Source organism: Microcebus murinus, chromosome 14 (assembly GCF_040939455.1).
Source record: "Microcebus murinus isolate Inina chromosome 14, M.murinus_Inina_mat1.0, whole genome shotgun sequence".
In the NCBI taxonomy this organism is placed as follows: domain Eukaryota; kingdom Metazoa; phylum Chordata; class Mammalia; order Primates; family Cheirogaleidae; genus Microcebus; species Microcebus murinus.
The window spans coordinates 31,444,934-31,461,724 of record NC_134117.1 but is presented as its reverse complement, the minus strand read 5'-3'; the positions used below and the strand labels follow the sequence as shown (position 1 = coordinate 31,461,724).

Sequence of the window (16,791 nt, the reverse complement as noted above, 5' to 3'; positions counted from 1 at the left end):
CTGGCGCGCGGGCCCAGGCCCTGGCCATGCCAGATCGGCCCCGGCGCCCTCTGAGGGCCAGTTGTGCAGGGGTTTTGGAATAATTCTTTCAAGTAGTTTTTCATTTTATAAAGGATGTATTTTACTCTCTTTCAGGAGAGTCGCGGTGCCCTCTGGTCAATATTTGTTCTTTAGTTTCAACATCCTTAGACGCATTAAAACCCTCCCTGTTAAATATTCTCCAGAAACGCAACCCTGGTCAGGACAGGAAATATTTTAGCAGCTTCGGTGGTCGCCTACTTACTCTGTGGCACTTCTGTGAAACCACTTTGAAAAACACCTACCAATTGTTTATGATGCAGTTTTATTTCAAAGCCACATTGGAGTTTTGTTTTCAAAACAGCTGAGTTGGCTGAGAAATGGACAAAGGAAAAGAGTCAACAAGATTCTATAACGTCAATGGCCAATTAAGTCAAAATGCTGTGACTACAGCCTACTCACCATGTGTTTTCTCTTACCATTCAAAGTTCCATTCCTCTGATCAAAGCAGTCAGAAGATGCAACTTTCGATTGAGAATTAGTGATGCGGCAAAGAAATATATTTTCCTAAGATTTCTTTCATACAATATCAGTTGTGTCTTCACGGCCCAAATTAGAAAGAACTGAGATGAACTTGGACCATTTTGCAGCAGCAGACCTGAAATAGGAGGAAGTGGGGGAAGAGGAAGGTGGCTGCCGAACAGGAAAAAAAATAAGGAATTGTTTGGTCTTCGGACCAGCCCTTTATATACACGACATTGGGGCTGCTTCTGAGCCTCTGAAAAGACACCTGTAGCTTTTTCTGGGTCTCCTATAACTTCCTGCCTGGTTCTCCACCTGCTTCTCACCTTCCCCTCCATTCCTGCACCAATTTTTAGTTCCAGCAATGTCTGGGCAATTGATGATGCATTTAATTCCTGACTTCCCCAAAGCTAGGAAAGCCTGTTTCTGGCCAATAAGCTAACTAGGAGATCTTCTGATTGAGGCAGTTTTATCAAAGCCTGTATAAACCCAAACAGCTCCAATAAGGTCTGCTTCGGAGTCCCTCCTGCACGAACCATGTGTTTGGCCATACGTGTGGTATGTATCTGGCCATGTATCTGGCCATGCGTGTGGTAAGCACCCTGGGTGGGAAAGGATTTTAGGGCACCTTTCTGTCTCCTACCCAAAATTTGCATCTCCTCTTCAGTATTTCAGAGGAAAAGGCTTCCAGTTTTTTACTCAAAGTCTTCCAGTGATGGAGAAAGCTCCTGGCTGAGCCTAATTGCCTTTGGACTGTCATTTCTGCCCCCCAAATTCTTCTAATATCACTGGCCTTTCAACCATTTCTCCTAGAGCACATTCTGGTGGTCCTCACACTCACTGTATGTTGAATAAATGTAGGGGATTTTGGTGCATTTTTATGGTGACTGTTTTTGCAACAACATGTTTTCATTTGTTAGGTGTTTAAAAATTGGTGTAACCGTTCCCTTCCCTCTTCTCTCTCTCTTTTAATGATAAATCATGAACCTTAATGTTCCAGATTCCAGCAAAGAAAACAGTTTATTTTGGCATCTTTTCTTGAGTTTCTTCACGATTACAAACACGTAAATTCAGGTCAGCTGACGTTTTTAACTTCAGTGCTTTGAAATTTAGCCCCATAAAAATAACTTTTCAACTATGTGTATATATCATATTGAAAGGAAAAATATTCATAGTGATTACCTCTGTGTGATAGGATTAGGGACATATAAAGTTTTTTTTCTCTGAATATTTTTCTCTTTTTTGAATTGTCTATATTGAAAATGTTTAATGAGAAAATAAAAGAAATATTTCCTTTACAAACATATTTCTTGCTTTTTTATATGTATAACAAAATAATGATTTAAATTAAATCTACGTAATGTACACAAAAGTTCATTTCTTTGCCATGCTTCAAGAGACAGACCATGTTTCATTCATCTTGGTGTCCTTGTTCCTTCTCTCCACTTTTCTACAGGTTTTATCAAGAAACTTGGACATAGTAGGTGTTCAATCAACAGATACTAATTTAATTTCTTTTACTGAAATTAATTGCTTTATGTAAGCTTCATAAAATATTTATTTTTTAAAAAGCAGGTCAGAGGTCACCCTTTCTAACATATAATTTCTCAGAATTTAGCTCTTGAAGCAGAGGTGGCTGTTTGTTATTTCACCAAAAAATTTGTACTCCCCTTCCATGGTATATAGCTTGGGACTACATCTGCCAGCCTCTGCCTTCCCTACATCCTCTTCCTCTATAAGGCCACAAGCCTAAATTCTGGTTCGTGGAAGGTGCTATGTGTCATTCCCAGACAGCACCCATAAAACTGCCTGCCCAATTGTCCATGTTCTCTTTTCTTCTCTTGTCTACACTGTTGGAGCCTTTATCTGCCTGGGCCCCTACTGGTGATTAACTTTATGTGAATGAGTAATAAATTTCCATTGGATTAAGCTACTGAGATTTGGGGCATTACCTGGAACACAAGTTAATGTTACCTTAACACTAACAGCAGCAAACAAATCACTAACTCCTAGAAAAGATTTAAAAAATGTTTTTACCACAATTGAACGAAGAGCTAAAGCAAGATATTTATGTTCTTGCCTTCATAAAACTGAAATATTTCCAACAGCTCCATTTTATACAAAGTAACATTTATATCCACATCCTGACAAAGAGGCCAAGAAAAATGAAAAACAAGGAAATTGGGCAGCATTTATCTTCTGATTGCATTTAAAAGATGCCAACAGAATTGGTTGAAAATGAAAAAGGTTAGTCAGCCCGTGTTTTCAGATAGAAAGGGTCAAACTAATTTTTTTAAATAAGATTTTTTCAGTGGTTGCAAAGCCATAAGTTAATCTCATCAATTTTGATAAAAAATAATATGGGTCCTACCAACTGAATTGTCTCTGGGATACCTGGTTATGCCCATCAATTGGGTGCAGGCAGAGAGAAAATGGTCAGATGAAAGAGCCATTTAGAGTTGGTTGCCAGTATGTCCCTGAAATTCTTGCCTATAGGGGACGCCTTTTGGTGATGGATACCTGTAGGAACAGAGAATCTGGCTTATATGGAGCTGAGGGGTGGGTCTACTGCAATGATCTGAAATGTACTTACTTAATCCAGGATGTTGTTGATTTTTGTGTTGATGCTTCAACCTCATATGCATATTTTTTGGCTATGATATAAGCATAACTTCCTGTAGAAATCATTAACTGCAGTGGAAAATTTTAGCAATGACGGAATTAAGTATTACATGTGTTCATTTACATAGAATACTACTGAAAAATGTTAGGTTGTTAAACAGAAAGTTTAAGGAAGTTAAACCATTTTTTCATACATCCATCTGTAGGGTTTTTTGTTTTTTTTTTAAAAAAGATTGCCTGGAATTTTTACTTAACTCTTATATTAATATTTAACTTTTAATGATATTTGTCTAGACTTAAAATTCCTTAAAGAAAATGTCTTTGCATGCTTTCCTATGGCCAGTAGTATAATGTCTTGTTCACCTCATAGGTGCAATTTTTAAATTTAACCTTATTTAAACTGGTAGTTTTAGAGTACTATCATTTATTGTATGACCTTGGACACATTACTTAATTTCTCCGTGCTTCAATTTCTTACTTGCAAAATACAAATAGTAATACCTGCCTCATAAGATTATTGTAGGGTGCTTGCTTCAGCAGCACATATACTAAAATTGGAACAATAAAGAGAAGACTAGCATGGCCCCTGCACAAGGATGACACACAAATTTATGAAGTGTCTCATAAAAAAATAAGATCATTGTAGGAATTAAATAAGATAATATATGCAAGTTTCTTAGAAGAATACCTGGCACAGAGTATATATTATATATATTAGCTATTCTTATTATCATTACCAGGTGGCTTGTATTTCTAAAAAAATTCTATGTAAATGGAATGGAGTTTTCACATTGTCTTAGTCATCATTTCAGAGACATTTTATCTAAATAAGTTGATTATCAGTGTCCATAGCATCTAAGATCTTGACTTTTCCCCCTCATTCTCCCTACCAGTTAATACTCTATTGAAAAAACAAAAAAACAAATCTATGCTCTGAATGAACTAGAAGTGCTGACATAACAATTAAACAATGAAGTTTAATGAAATCAACAATTATTTTGTCATGTTAAAAATTCATTCTAAGTGGTCTGTTTGGTAATTTTTTATTTTAAAATATGTCATTTTCTTAAACTGATTTTGTTTTTTCAGTACCTAGGAGTGAACAGCCAATAAGAGACACAAAGATCTTGCCAACATGGGCCAGAAATTCTGCAAAAGACTGCCCTGAGGAGGAAGAGCACTAGAAATAATGGGATTCAATCAAGGACAGCAAAGAAAAGGGTATTTGTCTGTGTGCTAAAAGGCTGTCTAATATTTTTAATTTAAATATCTTTGCTTGATAAAATATCGTTTGTTTTCATCAGTTCAGGAGGCTATAACAGAGTATCATAGACTGGGTGCTTTAGACACAAGAGAAATTTATTTTTCACAGTTCTGGAGGCTGGAAGTCTGAAATCAGGGTGCCAGCATGGTCAGGATCTAGTGATGTCCCTCTTCTTCCAGGTCACAGAATGTCATCTTCTCACTGTATCCTCACGTGGAGGAAAGAGGGCTGGAGAGCTATCTGGGGTCTCTTTTATAAAGGCACTAATTCCATCACATAGGAGGTCAGGATTTCAACAGATACATTTAGGGGGGGACACAAACATTGAGTCCATAATATCCGGTACTCAAAGTAGTTATCAGTGACCCCTCTTGCTTGCATGCTTTTTCTAACCAATCAATCAATTGCATACTCCTGTCAATTGTTGTGACATTTACCAGATCATGTCTCAAATTTGTCCCTTCCTTTTTCATTCCTAAGCAACCTCACCCATGGACTACAGAAATAGCCTTAAAAATCTTTATTTATGAATAAATGAATGCATTTGTTCATTACATAAATTATAGATATTCATTGTAGATCCTTTAGAAAAATCAAGTAAATAAAAAAGAAGAAAAAAATTAATGTCTTGAATCCCACTACATTGAAATAATCACAGCTAACATTTTGGTATAAATACCTCTGTGTGTGTGTATGTGTGTCTGTGTGTTAATGGAATCATGCTGCAATACTATTTTGTAATTAATATTTGTTCTATCAATAGACTTTAACAATATTATTTCTATTAACTGTACAGTTTTCTATTCTATGGATATAATGCCATTTATTAACTCTATATCCTATTATTAGTATGAAGGCTATTTCTAATCTTTTATTTTTATAACCATGCTTGTGACAAGCACCCTTGCAACTACATTAATAACATACATTCTTAATTATTTTTGTAAGATAAATTCATAAAGGAAGAAAGGTAGTGTCAAGGCCTGCACACATTTTTGGGTGTTTGATAATGAGCCAAATGCAATATAGCTTCTTAATCTCTGTCCCAATGTCCAGTAGTTCTTTTCTCCAAGTTATATTCCTCAGCACTACCAGATTAAATTTGTAAAGAACCCTGATAATGTCACTTTCCACCTTAAAAAATTTTCAGGATGCAAAATCCTCAGTCTAGCCTTTGAGGCTCCTGTAACCCTGGCCCAACCTAGCTTTCCAGATTCACCTCTCGTTGTTCCCCACACCCCATGCCATCGCTTCTGCTGCCACCACCACCTGGAGTACTCTCCCTTTCCTCCCTGTCTCCGCCCACGCTAGATATGATCCCTTTTTTAAACTCTCATAGCGGGGTATGTGTAGCTCACTTCTAGAATTTACCGTATTTTGTTTTATGTCTCATGGCTTTTTATGCACTCATCTCCCTTCCTGCACCACAAGCGCTTGTAAAGCAGGGACTGTCCCCCATGGCACAAGTGCAACTGCCAGAATGGACTTGGTTATCCTGCAGCAACAATAACCCTCACGCCTCAGAGGCTAAAAACAAGACAAGTTTATTTCTCATCATGCCACACGTCCATCTCAGGTCGGCAGGGGCCTTTGTCACACACATGATGTCTTCACGCTGGGGTTCAGGAGGCCCCTCCATCTGAAACTGATGTGGTGGCAGGAAGAGCAGAGAGCTGGAGCCTCTCACACAAGCAATTACTGGTCCCTATCTGAAGGTGACATTTCTGCCTACAACCCATTGGCCAAAATTAGTCATCTGGCTCTACCTGGAGGGAAGTGCATAGTGTGGTCCTTCCATAGAGCTGGGAGAAGGGGGGAATCACATAAGGAAACACGAAGTCTCTACCATGGCAGCTGGTGCCCTGCTTATAATGGACAATCAATGGACCTGTTGGAAGAATGAGCAAATGAATGAATCTATAGGTAGTTATAAAAGCAAAAGAATTCTGACTATAATAGAATATGTTTCTTTTCCAAATTAACTTTCATTTTTATAAGTAGGGGAAGATTAGCATATATGGGTATTTTGTTTTTCCTATTAAGTATAAATCTGTATATAGAATACAGATATGGGTGTTTCTCTCTGCTTAAAGAGGGAAGGATAGAACCAGAGAATTGTGAGCACCCACATACATTGGGGAGAAGTAGGAATGGCATCAGCATCACGCAAAAGAACCAGGTAAAACAGAGTGTCCAAAACTGTTAGAGGATGAGGATGGTCCAATAGGAGGAGTGACTTTGGTGACTCAACACTCTCCTGGAAATACACTCTGAATTATCCTAATTATAATGAGACACTAATCGGATGTTATGAAGTAAGTAGGTCATCCAAGGAGGACCCTCCTTAGGCTAGACTTGGCTGTAACATGAGAAAGTGGAAGAAAATGTGGGTGTCTGGCCAGATGCTTTGAGATAGCAGGTGAAACTCTACCCTAGAGGTGGCATAACCCAACAAATGACCGTTTGAGTTCTGTTCTCCTAGAAAAACTATATTCCAGGCAAGAATCTGTCAATTCATAACCTAGAACCTGCAACCTCAATGAATCTCTTTTTCTTTTGTAAAGATAAAATTATCATCACTCTAGAGAGGTAAAGTTTTAAGTTTAGAGAATTAAGGAATCCCATGGGCTTGCTATTTTTGAAGTGAACTTGTGGACTAAAATGTGGGTGTAATAATGATTTTTAGAGTCACTACAACATGTTGTGTGTTTTTCATTTAAGAGAATTTGTCGTATTAGGTTTGCAGCTTTACTGAAATGTTCAAAACACTTTGAGTTTGAAATCAGCCTTTAAATATTCAAGGAAATTGGTCCATGAAATGTTTAATTTGACATGAGTTGTATAATAGTGTTTAAATATTTGGGGAAATGTGCTTAATAGATGTAAAAGCTTAATAAACTGAACATTAAACAAAACTAAGTAGGGACGCGTGGTCTTTCTATGACAGCAGCGCCTGAGACGTTAAGAATCCTAGCAACAGACAAGTCCGGTAGATTTAATAGAGCAAAAACGCATGATGTCTGGCTACTGCTATTGACAACAAAATCCAAACTAGTATGCTTAGCAGGAAAACCCAGTTGGCAACTACATGGGTTGCCTTTTGTATTATTCAATTTGAGGCTTGATTAGGCTTGGATCATTGGGAAACGCTTTGCCGTGTTCACCTCTCTAATAATAAGCCCAAGGTTTGTTTCTTTAAGACACTTTGGAGGTCAAGCTTTCTAAAGTGAGGGGGATTGAGAAGTGAGGATTTTCGAGAAAGAGTAGGCCAAGCAACCTGGGTGATCAAAGGACTTTTAAGAAAAGATTAATATTTGCTCTTATGTTGTGTTGATGCCCTTGTGTCTTCCCCTCCAAATGTCCATTAAAGTCTCTATATAAACAAACAACAAACAAAAAAAAGAATGCAGGCACTTTTGAGATCTAAGTAGTTTTACTTCCTGTAGCTATTAGGCAAGAACCATTCAAATCGCCAGTTGACGCCACTGTAGTGTAATCAGTGGGTAGGTCGGTGATTCTTTCTTGCTGTGGACAGTAGCCGAGGTCCAGTTATTTTTCTAGAATAGGCACGTCAGTTTGCCGCCCGCCTGGCTGATCTAAGATGCTGCGAGGATTCTCAGAGGGCTTATGAGCTAATAGTGCTCAGGGGTTTAGTGTCCTGAGGAACTCCGTAATCCTCTGCTTCCTGACTCCCACCCTAAGCCAGGGCCTTCTGTCAGATCCCCAGGGTACAGGCAGTTTGAAAGCTCTGCTAAGCGACCACTCTGCTCCACCTTTGGGGGTCCTGTGAGGCACCACTCAGGGTTTCCTTAGTGATTCTGACCAGGATGTATTTCCTTCCCATCACTCTGCCTCAGGTAGCGTGCTGAGGGTCTTCCTTTCTGAACAACAGCAACAAAGCAAGCCACGCCATGGGGGACGTCAGCAGGGACGCCGTGGAGAAATACCTGGAGGAGAACCCTCGGTTTGCCAAGGAGTACTTCGACAGGAAGCTGCGGGCAGAGGTGCTGGGAGAAATCTTCAAGAACAGCCAGGTGTCCGTCCAGGCCAGCGTGTCCTTCCTGGAGCTGACCCAGGTGGAGGAGTCGGCCCTGTGCTTGGAGCTGCTACAGATGGTGCAGGAGGAGGCGGGTGGCCCGGAGCCAGCAGTTCACAGGGCCCTGCAGAGGCTGGCGCAGCTGCTGCAGGCTGACCGCTGCAGCCTGTTCCTGTGCCGGGCCCGCAATGGCACGCCCGAGGTGGCTTCCAGGCTGCTGAATGTCACCCCCACCTCCAAGTTTGAGGACAACCTGGTGGCCCCTGACAGAGAAGTTGTGTTTCCACTGGACATCGGGATAGTGGGTTGGGTTGCTCACACGAAGAAACCCCTTAATGTCCCAGATGTGAAAAAGGTAGGTGGCCTTATGATGGTGGGGCAAAGGTCAGGGAGCAATCAGTGAGAAACAGAGATGGCGCCTTCCTTGTGGCATTGGTTTGGCTATAACCTGGGAATGCAAGCAGGGAGGAAGAGGAGCACTCAGGCCCAGCATTGCCAGATATAGCAAATAAAACTACAAAGTGCCCAGCTAAACTTGAATGTCAGATTAACAATGAATAATTGTTTTAGTATAAGTATGTTCTATGTAATGTTTGGCATTTTATCCGGCAATCCTATGGATCTGGTGCCTTCCACACCTGCTCCCTTGCAAACTCCTCTGGTGCTTGGGGAATTTTGCTTCTCCCACGCCTTTCGATCACAGCCGTTTGAAGATGTTTAGTTCTTTGGGATGGACTGGCTCATAAATTGATTCTTTCATCTATAGGCCAAATGTGCAAGAAGAAAAAATGATGCCATTTGAAAGTTCAGATGTTGGCATTTCGATCATTATAAAAGTAAATTTAGGTGATGGTTAAGTGCAATTTTTTTTTATTTTAGCATATTATGGGGGTACAAGTGTTAAGGTTACTTATATTGCCCATGCCCCCCTCCTCCCTTGAGTAAGAGCTTCAAGCATGTCCATCGGTTAAGTGCAATTGACCACCCCCACACTCCGATAACTCAGATCTATAAAGAATTTCAATCATGTAAATGGGATGTTTGGCCCCTCTGAAGACCAACAGCATACTGCACAAATACAGGCTTTGTCATGCACCTTGTAAAAACATAAAAATTAATTCATTCTTTTTACCATTACAATACATGTTCATTTTAGAATAATCAAGGCTGGGCATGGTGGCTCATGCCTGTAATCCCAGCACTTTGAGAGGCCAAGATGGGAAGATCCCTTGAAGCCAGGAGTTCAAGACCAGCCTGGGCAACATAGCAAGACCCCCATCTTCACAAAAATAGTAAAATTAGCTGGGCATAGTGGCACATGCCTGTCGTCCCAGCTACTCAGAAGGCTGAGGCAGGAGGATCGCCTGAGCATAGGAGTTTGAGGCTGCAGTGAGCTATGATGATGCCCCTGCACTCCAGCCTGGGTGACAGAATGAGACCTTGTCTCAAAAGGAAAAAAAAAATAAAGAAAAATTATAAGATACAAATAAACAAAAAGGGGAAATGCTAACCATCCATAATCCCTCCTCTCAGCAATAATCATGGGTACCAGCTTGGAGTCTCTCCTGGCAGCCCTTTCTCTATGTAGGTTCCATTATCATGATTTACTATTACTAAAAAGGAAGAAATGGGTTATGATGGGATGGAATTGAATGAGAGCTCACGAAAGGCGTTCTATGCAGGGGTGAGTAGGAGCAGCTGGAGAGGCAGGAGGATAATCTCCTAAATGCCTCTTGAAGGTGATTATGGTGGAAGATTCACTCAGACCCAGGAGGCGCAGAAGTCGTCAAACATGAGGGACACTTGGCAAACAGCCCTCAGGGACACCCCTCAGGGGCAAGAGTTGCCATGGGGCCCTGTAGAGCCCTCAATCCTTCGCAGTTCCTCCCGTTAGTGAGTTGAAGCTAGTTTAAGTTTGCTTTTGAGGCAGCTGCTTCAGGTAACTAAACGATATATGCCCTTAAGGCCAAGTTCTGACACCAGCTAGAAGGCCATGCCCCCACATCCTGATGTCTTCTCACAGGAATATGCTTCTTGACAGTCTCCAGCTGAGCCCATCTCTGCTGGGACATCAAACTTAAGAAAGTGACATTCAGGAATTTTTTTTCCAAATTTTTTAAAAGAAGGGGTAGGTAAAATAATGTCTGCCATAATGCTTTAATAAGCCCAGTTCTCCGTGTTGAGGAAAAAATAATAGAATGGAGCTGCTTGAGAGATGAGGTGGCTTTGGTCTGTCGCTGTCCATGGTGAGCATCACGGGCGTTCGTGGTGGGGGTGGGGCACTTCTGCTGGGTGGGACACAGAAATGTGTGCTGGAGACAGACACCCTTCTGAGCTCAGAGGAAGGACAAAGGCCTCATTTGCTTTCCATTTCTACTGCTCCTAAACATTCCTTTTCCCTCTAGAGTGGTGCTTTTCAACTCTGGCTATATATTAAAATCAAATTGGTAGCTTTTAAAAAAAATACTGATGTCTGAGACTCTCCATAAAGCAATTACAGCAGACTCTCAGAGGTTGGAATGCAGACTCTAGTATTTTTAAAAAGCTCCCCAGGGAATTTCAATATGTAGCCAATGTTGAAAACCATCAGTCTATTGTGTGGGCATGCACAGGAGGAGGAAGTGAATTTCGAGTCAAGTGTGGAATATTAGAGACAAAAAAGGCTTATGGAGTCTTCAGCCCAAGTCTGTCCTATGGCAGATAGGAAGTTGAGATTGGTGGAGCTGTGTTTCCCTGGAGTACATGGTGCATGTCAGTGAATGAGACAGGCTGGGATGGAGCCACCTGACTCTGTCCCCTGTTCTTTCCTCCCTCCCCCGCTCCCTTGCCGTCTCACCTTGCTTTAGCCACTGTAGTAAAATCTGCAGCGAGAAAGAAGGTAAAAACCAATGTTTTAAATGTCATTTCCGAGTAAGTCTTCACCTTTTCATTGCATTTGACAATTTACTAATCATTTTTCTCATTCTTAATCTTACTTGATTCTGACAAAGATCCTGTGCAGGGACCAGATTTTTCACTTCCATCCTACATAGTAGAAACCTGCTCAAAGTCAGGTAGAAAGGACATGGTAGGTCTAGGACAATAAGACAGGTCTTCGAGGCTTCCCTTTTTCTACCTCATCACCAACCACACACGATTTGTCTCTGGCTAGCAATGTGGGCACAGGTGAGGAAAGACTTGTCACACCTGGTCAAAGATATAGTGCCACAAACTCCTGACCTTGGAGGTCCATAGAGGTAACAGGGAAGCCGCGTGGTATAGGCAGATGGCTTTGGCATCCGGTGAACCTGGGGGCAGATCTGTGCCTGCGACTTAGCAACTGTGTGATGGATTGAGTTTCCACACCTACGAAGTGGAGATGAGCAAATGTACAAATTAAATGTGCATAAAGTGCCTGACTCATAGTAGATGCCCCATAAATGACAGCTATGATAATATTGTCATTACACCAGTAGGGGCTTGGGGGCTGAGTGTGGTTGGGTCAATGATTATTGCCTGTTTTATTTATTTTTATTTATTTATTTATTTATTTTTGAGACAGAGTCTCGCTTTGTTGCCTAGGCTAGAGTGAGTGCCATGGCGTCAGCCTAGCTCACAGCAACCTCAAACTCCTGGGCTCAAGCGATCCTTCTGTCTCAGCCTCCCAAGTAGCTGGGACTACAGGCATGAGCCACCATGCCCGGCTAATTTTTTTTTTTATATATATGTTAGTTGGCCTATTAGTTTCTTTCTATTTATAGTAGAGACGGGGTCTCGCTCTTGCTCAGGCTGGTTTCGAACTCCCGACCTCGAGCAATCCACCCGCCTCAGCCTCCCAGAGAGCTAGGATTACAGGCGTGAGCCACCGCGCCCGGCTATTGCCTGTTTTAAAACAGGTTAAAGGCAGGAAAACTTTTAACAACAGGAAACTGAGAGATATCCTCTTCAAGTTGTTTCTTTCTCTCTTGGGAAAGCTGTCCAATAACTGTGGGTGATCCCAGTTCTGACTGTGGCTTAATAAAAGTCCTCCCTCCTCTCTCTTCCTTCCCTCCTCTCTTTCTTTCCTGATCTCAAGGGTGTTTAATAAGGATTTAGCAATACTGAGATCCCTGAGGGATCAGGCCTCATGCTGCTCTACACAATGCTCTCTAGGTGCCCTCAGGGGCTTCTTTGAAGGGGGTCCACTGAGGGACAAGCCCACAGGATTGACTCAAAGAAACTCCAGGAAGGATTGTTTGGGTAGTGAAAAAACAAAAAAGCCTCCTCTCCCCCATGCTGTAATTTGATGGATGGTTTATCCAGGGCTTTCAGATGCAATAATAAACAAGCATTGAACTTTGAAACATCCCTATTTTCTCAAAACAGCTGATTGAACTTAAGAACATTTCCTGGAGTTTAGAATCCGGAATAAAATGGCATTAAGTTTGGAAGCTACAGCATGAACTTTAAAATCTGATAAGTATCTGATGCTGGCAAGAGGATGGTCCTATCACACAGGGTCAGTGGAAATCAGTTTACACTGATTTCCTCAAGTAGGCAGGATTGGAAAGAATTTGGGTGAATTATTAATTTTTTCTTTATGTTATGATGTGTGGGTTGATGGTTTCAAGTGCACATTTACCTTCATGGTTAGAGACAGCAGCCCCGTGAACTCCGTCTGCGATCCCAGCTGTGTTCTCCTGCCCTGCCCACATTTCTGTCCATTGCAACGCTAAGCCGGCCCCTCCCTTGCTCTTGGCACCTCACTTTCCACTTGGCTGTGACATCACCTCTCTTCTCCTAGCCTACCCTCAGCCTAATGTCAGCTCTCTGCTCAGGTGGGAAATGCTCATTCTGCAACAGGCGATTTCATTCAACGCAGTCACAGAATGGTGGGGAGAGTGGAAATATTTGTTGGGGACCACTGTGCTGGGGCCCTGGTTGCCTGTCAGTGCTACTGGATTAGGAGTAACAATCTGTCACCATCTCTAGGTCTATCATTCTATGGTTTGGGGCCACTTTGGCAAACGTGTAAATATTTTTTTCAGAACAACCATTTTTCTGACTTCATGGACAAGCAAACTGGGTATGTCACCAAGAACCTGCTGGCAACCCCGATCGTGATGGGCAAGGAGGTGCTTGCTGTGGTTATGGCAATTAACAAAGTAAATGCACCTGAATTTTCCAAACACGATGAAGAGGTAATGCTAACCGTGGGGCGGGCCGAGGCTCAGAAATTTATTTGTTGTACAACCAAAGGAAAGATTTGGTAATTTGTTCCTCTCTGCCATCTGTAGGTCTTTTCCAAATACCTCAACTTTGTTGCTGTCGTCCTGAAGCTTCATCATACCAGCTACCTGTACAGTATTGAATCCCGAAGAAGCCAGGTAAAAGGAAGGTGACATCAATCACTCCATACTGGCCTGTTCTGACAAAGGGACCCAGAGGCCACAAGCCCAGACCTCTCCTATCCCCTGTGGGGGTTTAAGCCATATGGAGCAGATCCCCAAACTCAAGTCCCAGGTGTCCTCTCAAGATCTCCCCCTCAATCCCTGCCCCTCAGCCCCCTATCTATGTGTACAGCTGTTTATATCCTGGGTGGCCTTGGTTTCTTCATCTCTGAGATGGCAATGATAATATAGTACCCACTTCACAGGGTCGTTGTGGCTATTAAATAGTCATTAGCTCTCACATAAAGCTCTTAGCAGTTCCTGGTAAAAGGAACTGCTAGTAAAGCCATAGTAATGGCTTTCCATAGAAAAGCCGTTCGTTTGAGGAAAAAATCACTCCTTTGACGTCCATTGCTTCCACAAGGCAGAAGGATGAGGAGCAGTATTGGAATCCAGGGCACTTGAGGCTGGGCCACTCTGTGGGCCTCAGTTTCCTCATTAGCACAATGCAGGAGTAGTGGCTAAGATGCAGACCCCTTCCCATTCTGACTCTCCGGGCAAGGTTACCTCCGACTAGCTCAGGATGCAGGGAAGGAAGTATGTGGCTTTTCCCCCACAAGGGCCAGCAGGGGCCCATGGACCACCAGTGCTGGACCCTTTGCCCTCTGTATCCAATTTTAGGGCACTTGCCCTTTGGAATCAAAACATTTGGACATGGGGACCAATCATGGCTTTTTCCCTTCGTAAACCCACAGCCACGCAAAGATCTCATCACCCCACCTAGGGAATCTGAATAGCTTGTTGGATGTACACATGTTCAAAAATAGAATTGCATTTTCCAGTGACTTGTATTCATTTTATTTGATGCACCTCATGCTTTCTTTTGGCTAATGCTCTATCTCTCCATAGTATATTTTGTTCTAAATGTCTTCTTTTGAATACCTGCTTTCAGATCCTCATGTGGTCAGCCAATAAAGTTTTTGAAGAACTCACAGATGTTGAGCGACAGTTTCACAAAGCGCTCTACACAGTTAGAACATATCTGAACTGTGAACGGTACTCCATCGGCCTGCTGGACATGACCAAGGAGAAGGTCCTTATTATTCCATACCTTTAGCCTCACCTAAAGTCACTTATAAAATGCATGCCATATGAAATGTGATCCTCAAAAAAATGGGTACATTATGTTAAATATAGTCATTATATATCACAAGAACAGCAATAAAACTGTGCATTTTGGAGCAAAAAAAAGATATAGGCTTGAATCTTGGCTTTTCCACCTCCTAGCTGTGTCTTTAGCAAGTTTTTTTTCTTTTTTAAGTTAGTTAATAGACATTAATTTTTAGAGCGGTTTTAAATTTACAGAAAAATTAAGCAGAAAGTACAGAGTTCCTTCTTCCTTCATCACCTGCTCCCCAGTTTCTCCAACTATTAACATTTTGCATTAGTGTGGTAGGATGAGCCAATATTGATACATTATTATTAATTAAAGTCCATAGTTTACATTAGGGTTCACTCTTTGTGGTGTTCTATGGGTTTTAACAATTGTGTAAAGTCATATATCAGCTATTACCGTATCATATAGAATTGATTCAGTGCCCTAAAAACCCTCTGTGCTCCACCTTTCCATCCCTCCCTCTCATGCCCCAAACTCCCATAGCCACTAATTTTTTTGCTGCCTTTATAGTTTTGCATCTTCCAGAATGTCATAAAGTTGAAATCATACAGTATGTAGCCTTTTCAGACTGGCTTTTCACTTAGCAATATGCATTTAAATTTCCTGCATGTCTTTTCATGGCTCCATAGCTCATTTCTTTTTATCATTAAATAATATTCCATTGTATAGCTATTTGTTTATCCATTCACCTGTTAAGGATATCTTGGTTTCTTCTAATTTTTGGCAATTATGAATAAAGCTGCTGTAAACATTGTGAGTAAATTTTTGTATATACCTAAGTTTTCAACTCATTTGAGTAAATACCGAAGAGGGCAATTGCTGGATTATATTGTAGGACCACGTTTATCTTTGTAAGAAACCACCAGATTGTTTTCCAAAGTGACCATTTTGCATATCCACCAGCAGTGAATGAAAGTTCTTGTTGCTCCACATTCTTTGGTGGCAGTTGGTGATGTCAGTATTTTGGGTTTTAGCTATTTTAATAGGTGTATAGTGGTATCTCATTGTTGTTTTAATTTGTAATTCCCTAATGTCATATGATGTTGAGCATCTTTTCATATGCTTACTTGCTATCTGTACATCTTTAGTGACATGTCTGTTCAGATCTTTTGCCCACTTTTTAACTGGGTTGTTTTCTTATTGTTCAGTTTTAAGAGTGCTTTTTATTTTTTTTTCATACAACTCCTTTATTGAATATGTGTTTTGCAAATATCTTCTCCCAGTCTGTGACTTATTTTTTCATTCTCTTAACATTGTCTTCTTCTTCATTCTCTTAACAGTGTCTTCTGTAGAGCAGAAGTATTTAATTTTCATGAAGTCCAATTTTGAATTTTTTTTTCATGAACTGTGCTTTTGGTGTTGTATCTAAAAACTCTTGTCAAACTTAAATTCATGGCTGGTTATGGTGGCTCATGCCTGTTATTTCAGCACTTCAGGGGGCCAAGGTGGGAGCATCGCTTGAGCCCAGGAATTTGAGACCAACCTGGGCAACATAGCAAGTTCCCATCTCTACAAAAAATAATAGAATTAGCCAGGTGTGGTGGCTAGTAGTCCCAACTACTCCAGAGGCTAAGGCAGGAGAATTGCTTGAGCCCGGAAATTCAAGGCTGCAGTGAGCTATGATCACGACACTCCACTATAGCCTGGGCATGAGTGTGAGACCCTGTCTCACAAAACCAAACAAAAACAAAAACAAAAAAACCCCTCAATTTCATCTAGATTTTCTCCTATGTCATCTTCTAGAATTTTTATAGGTCGTGTTCTACATTTAGATCTGTGTCTAGACTCACTGTTTCTTGCATGT

General features: G+C 41.2%; 1 protein-coding gene and 1 non-coding gene across 2 annotated transcripts in view; both read left to right on the top strand.

The window, feature by feature from the left end:
- The first annotated feature begins 3,686 nt into the window (after positions 1–3,686).
- Positions 3,687–3,793, top strand: LOC142875755 (U6 spliceosomal RNA). Its single transcript, XR_012923049.1, has one exon. It is a non-coding gene; the product is annotated as a U6 spliceosomal RNA (small nuclear RNA).
- A 4,495-nt stretch (positions 3,794–8,288) lies between these two features.
- The window catches only part of PDE6C (phosphodiesterase 6C), a 42,693-nt gene continuing 34,190 nt past the window's right edge, over positions 8,289–16,791 (top strand). Inside the window, exons 1-4 of the mRNA XM_012766110.3 lie at positions 8,289–8,817; positions 13,469–13,621; positions 13,718–13,807; positions 14,763–14,903. Coding sequence (XP_012621564.1) covers positions 8,338–8,817; positions 13,469–13,621; positions 13,718–13,807; positions 14,763–14,903 — 864 coding nt within the window. The 5' untranslated portion in view covers positions 8,289–8,337. The remainder of the gene's footprint in view (positions 8,818–13,468; positions 13,622–13,717; positions 13,808–14,762; positions 14,904–16,791) is intronic.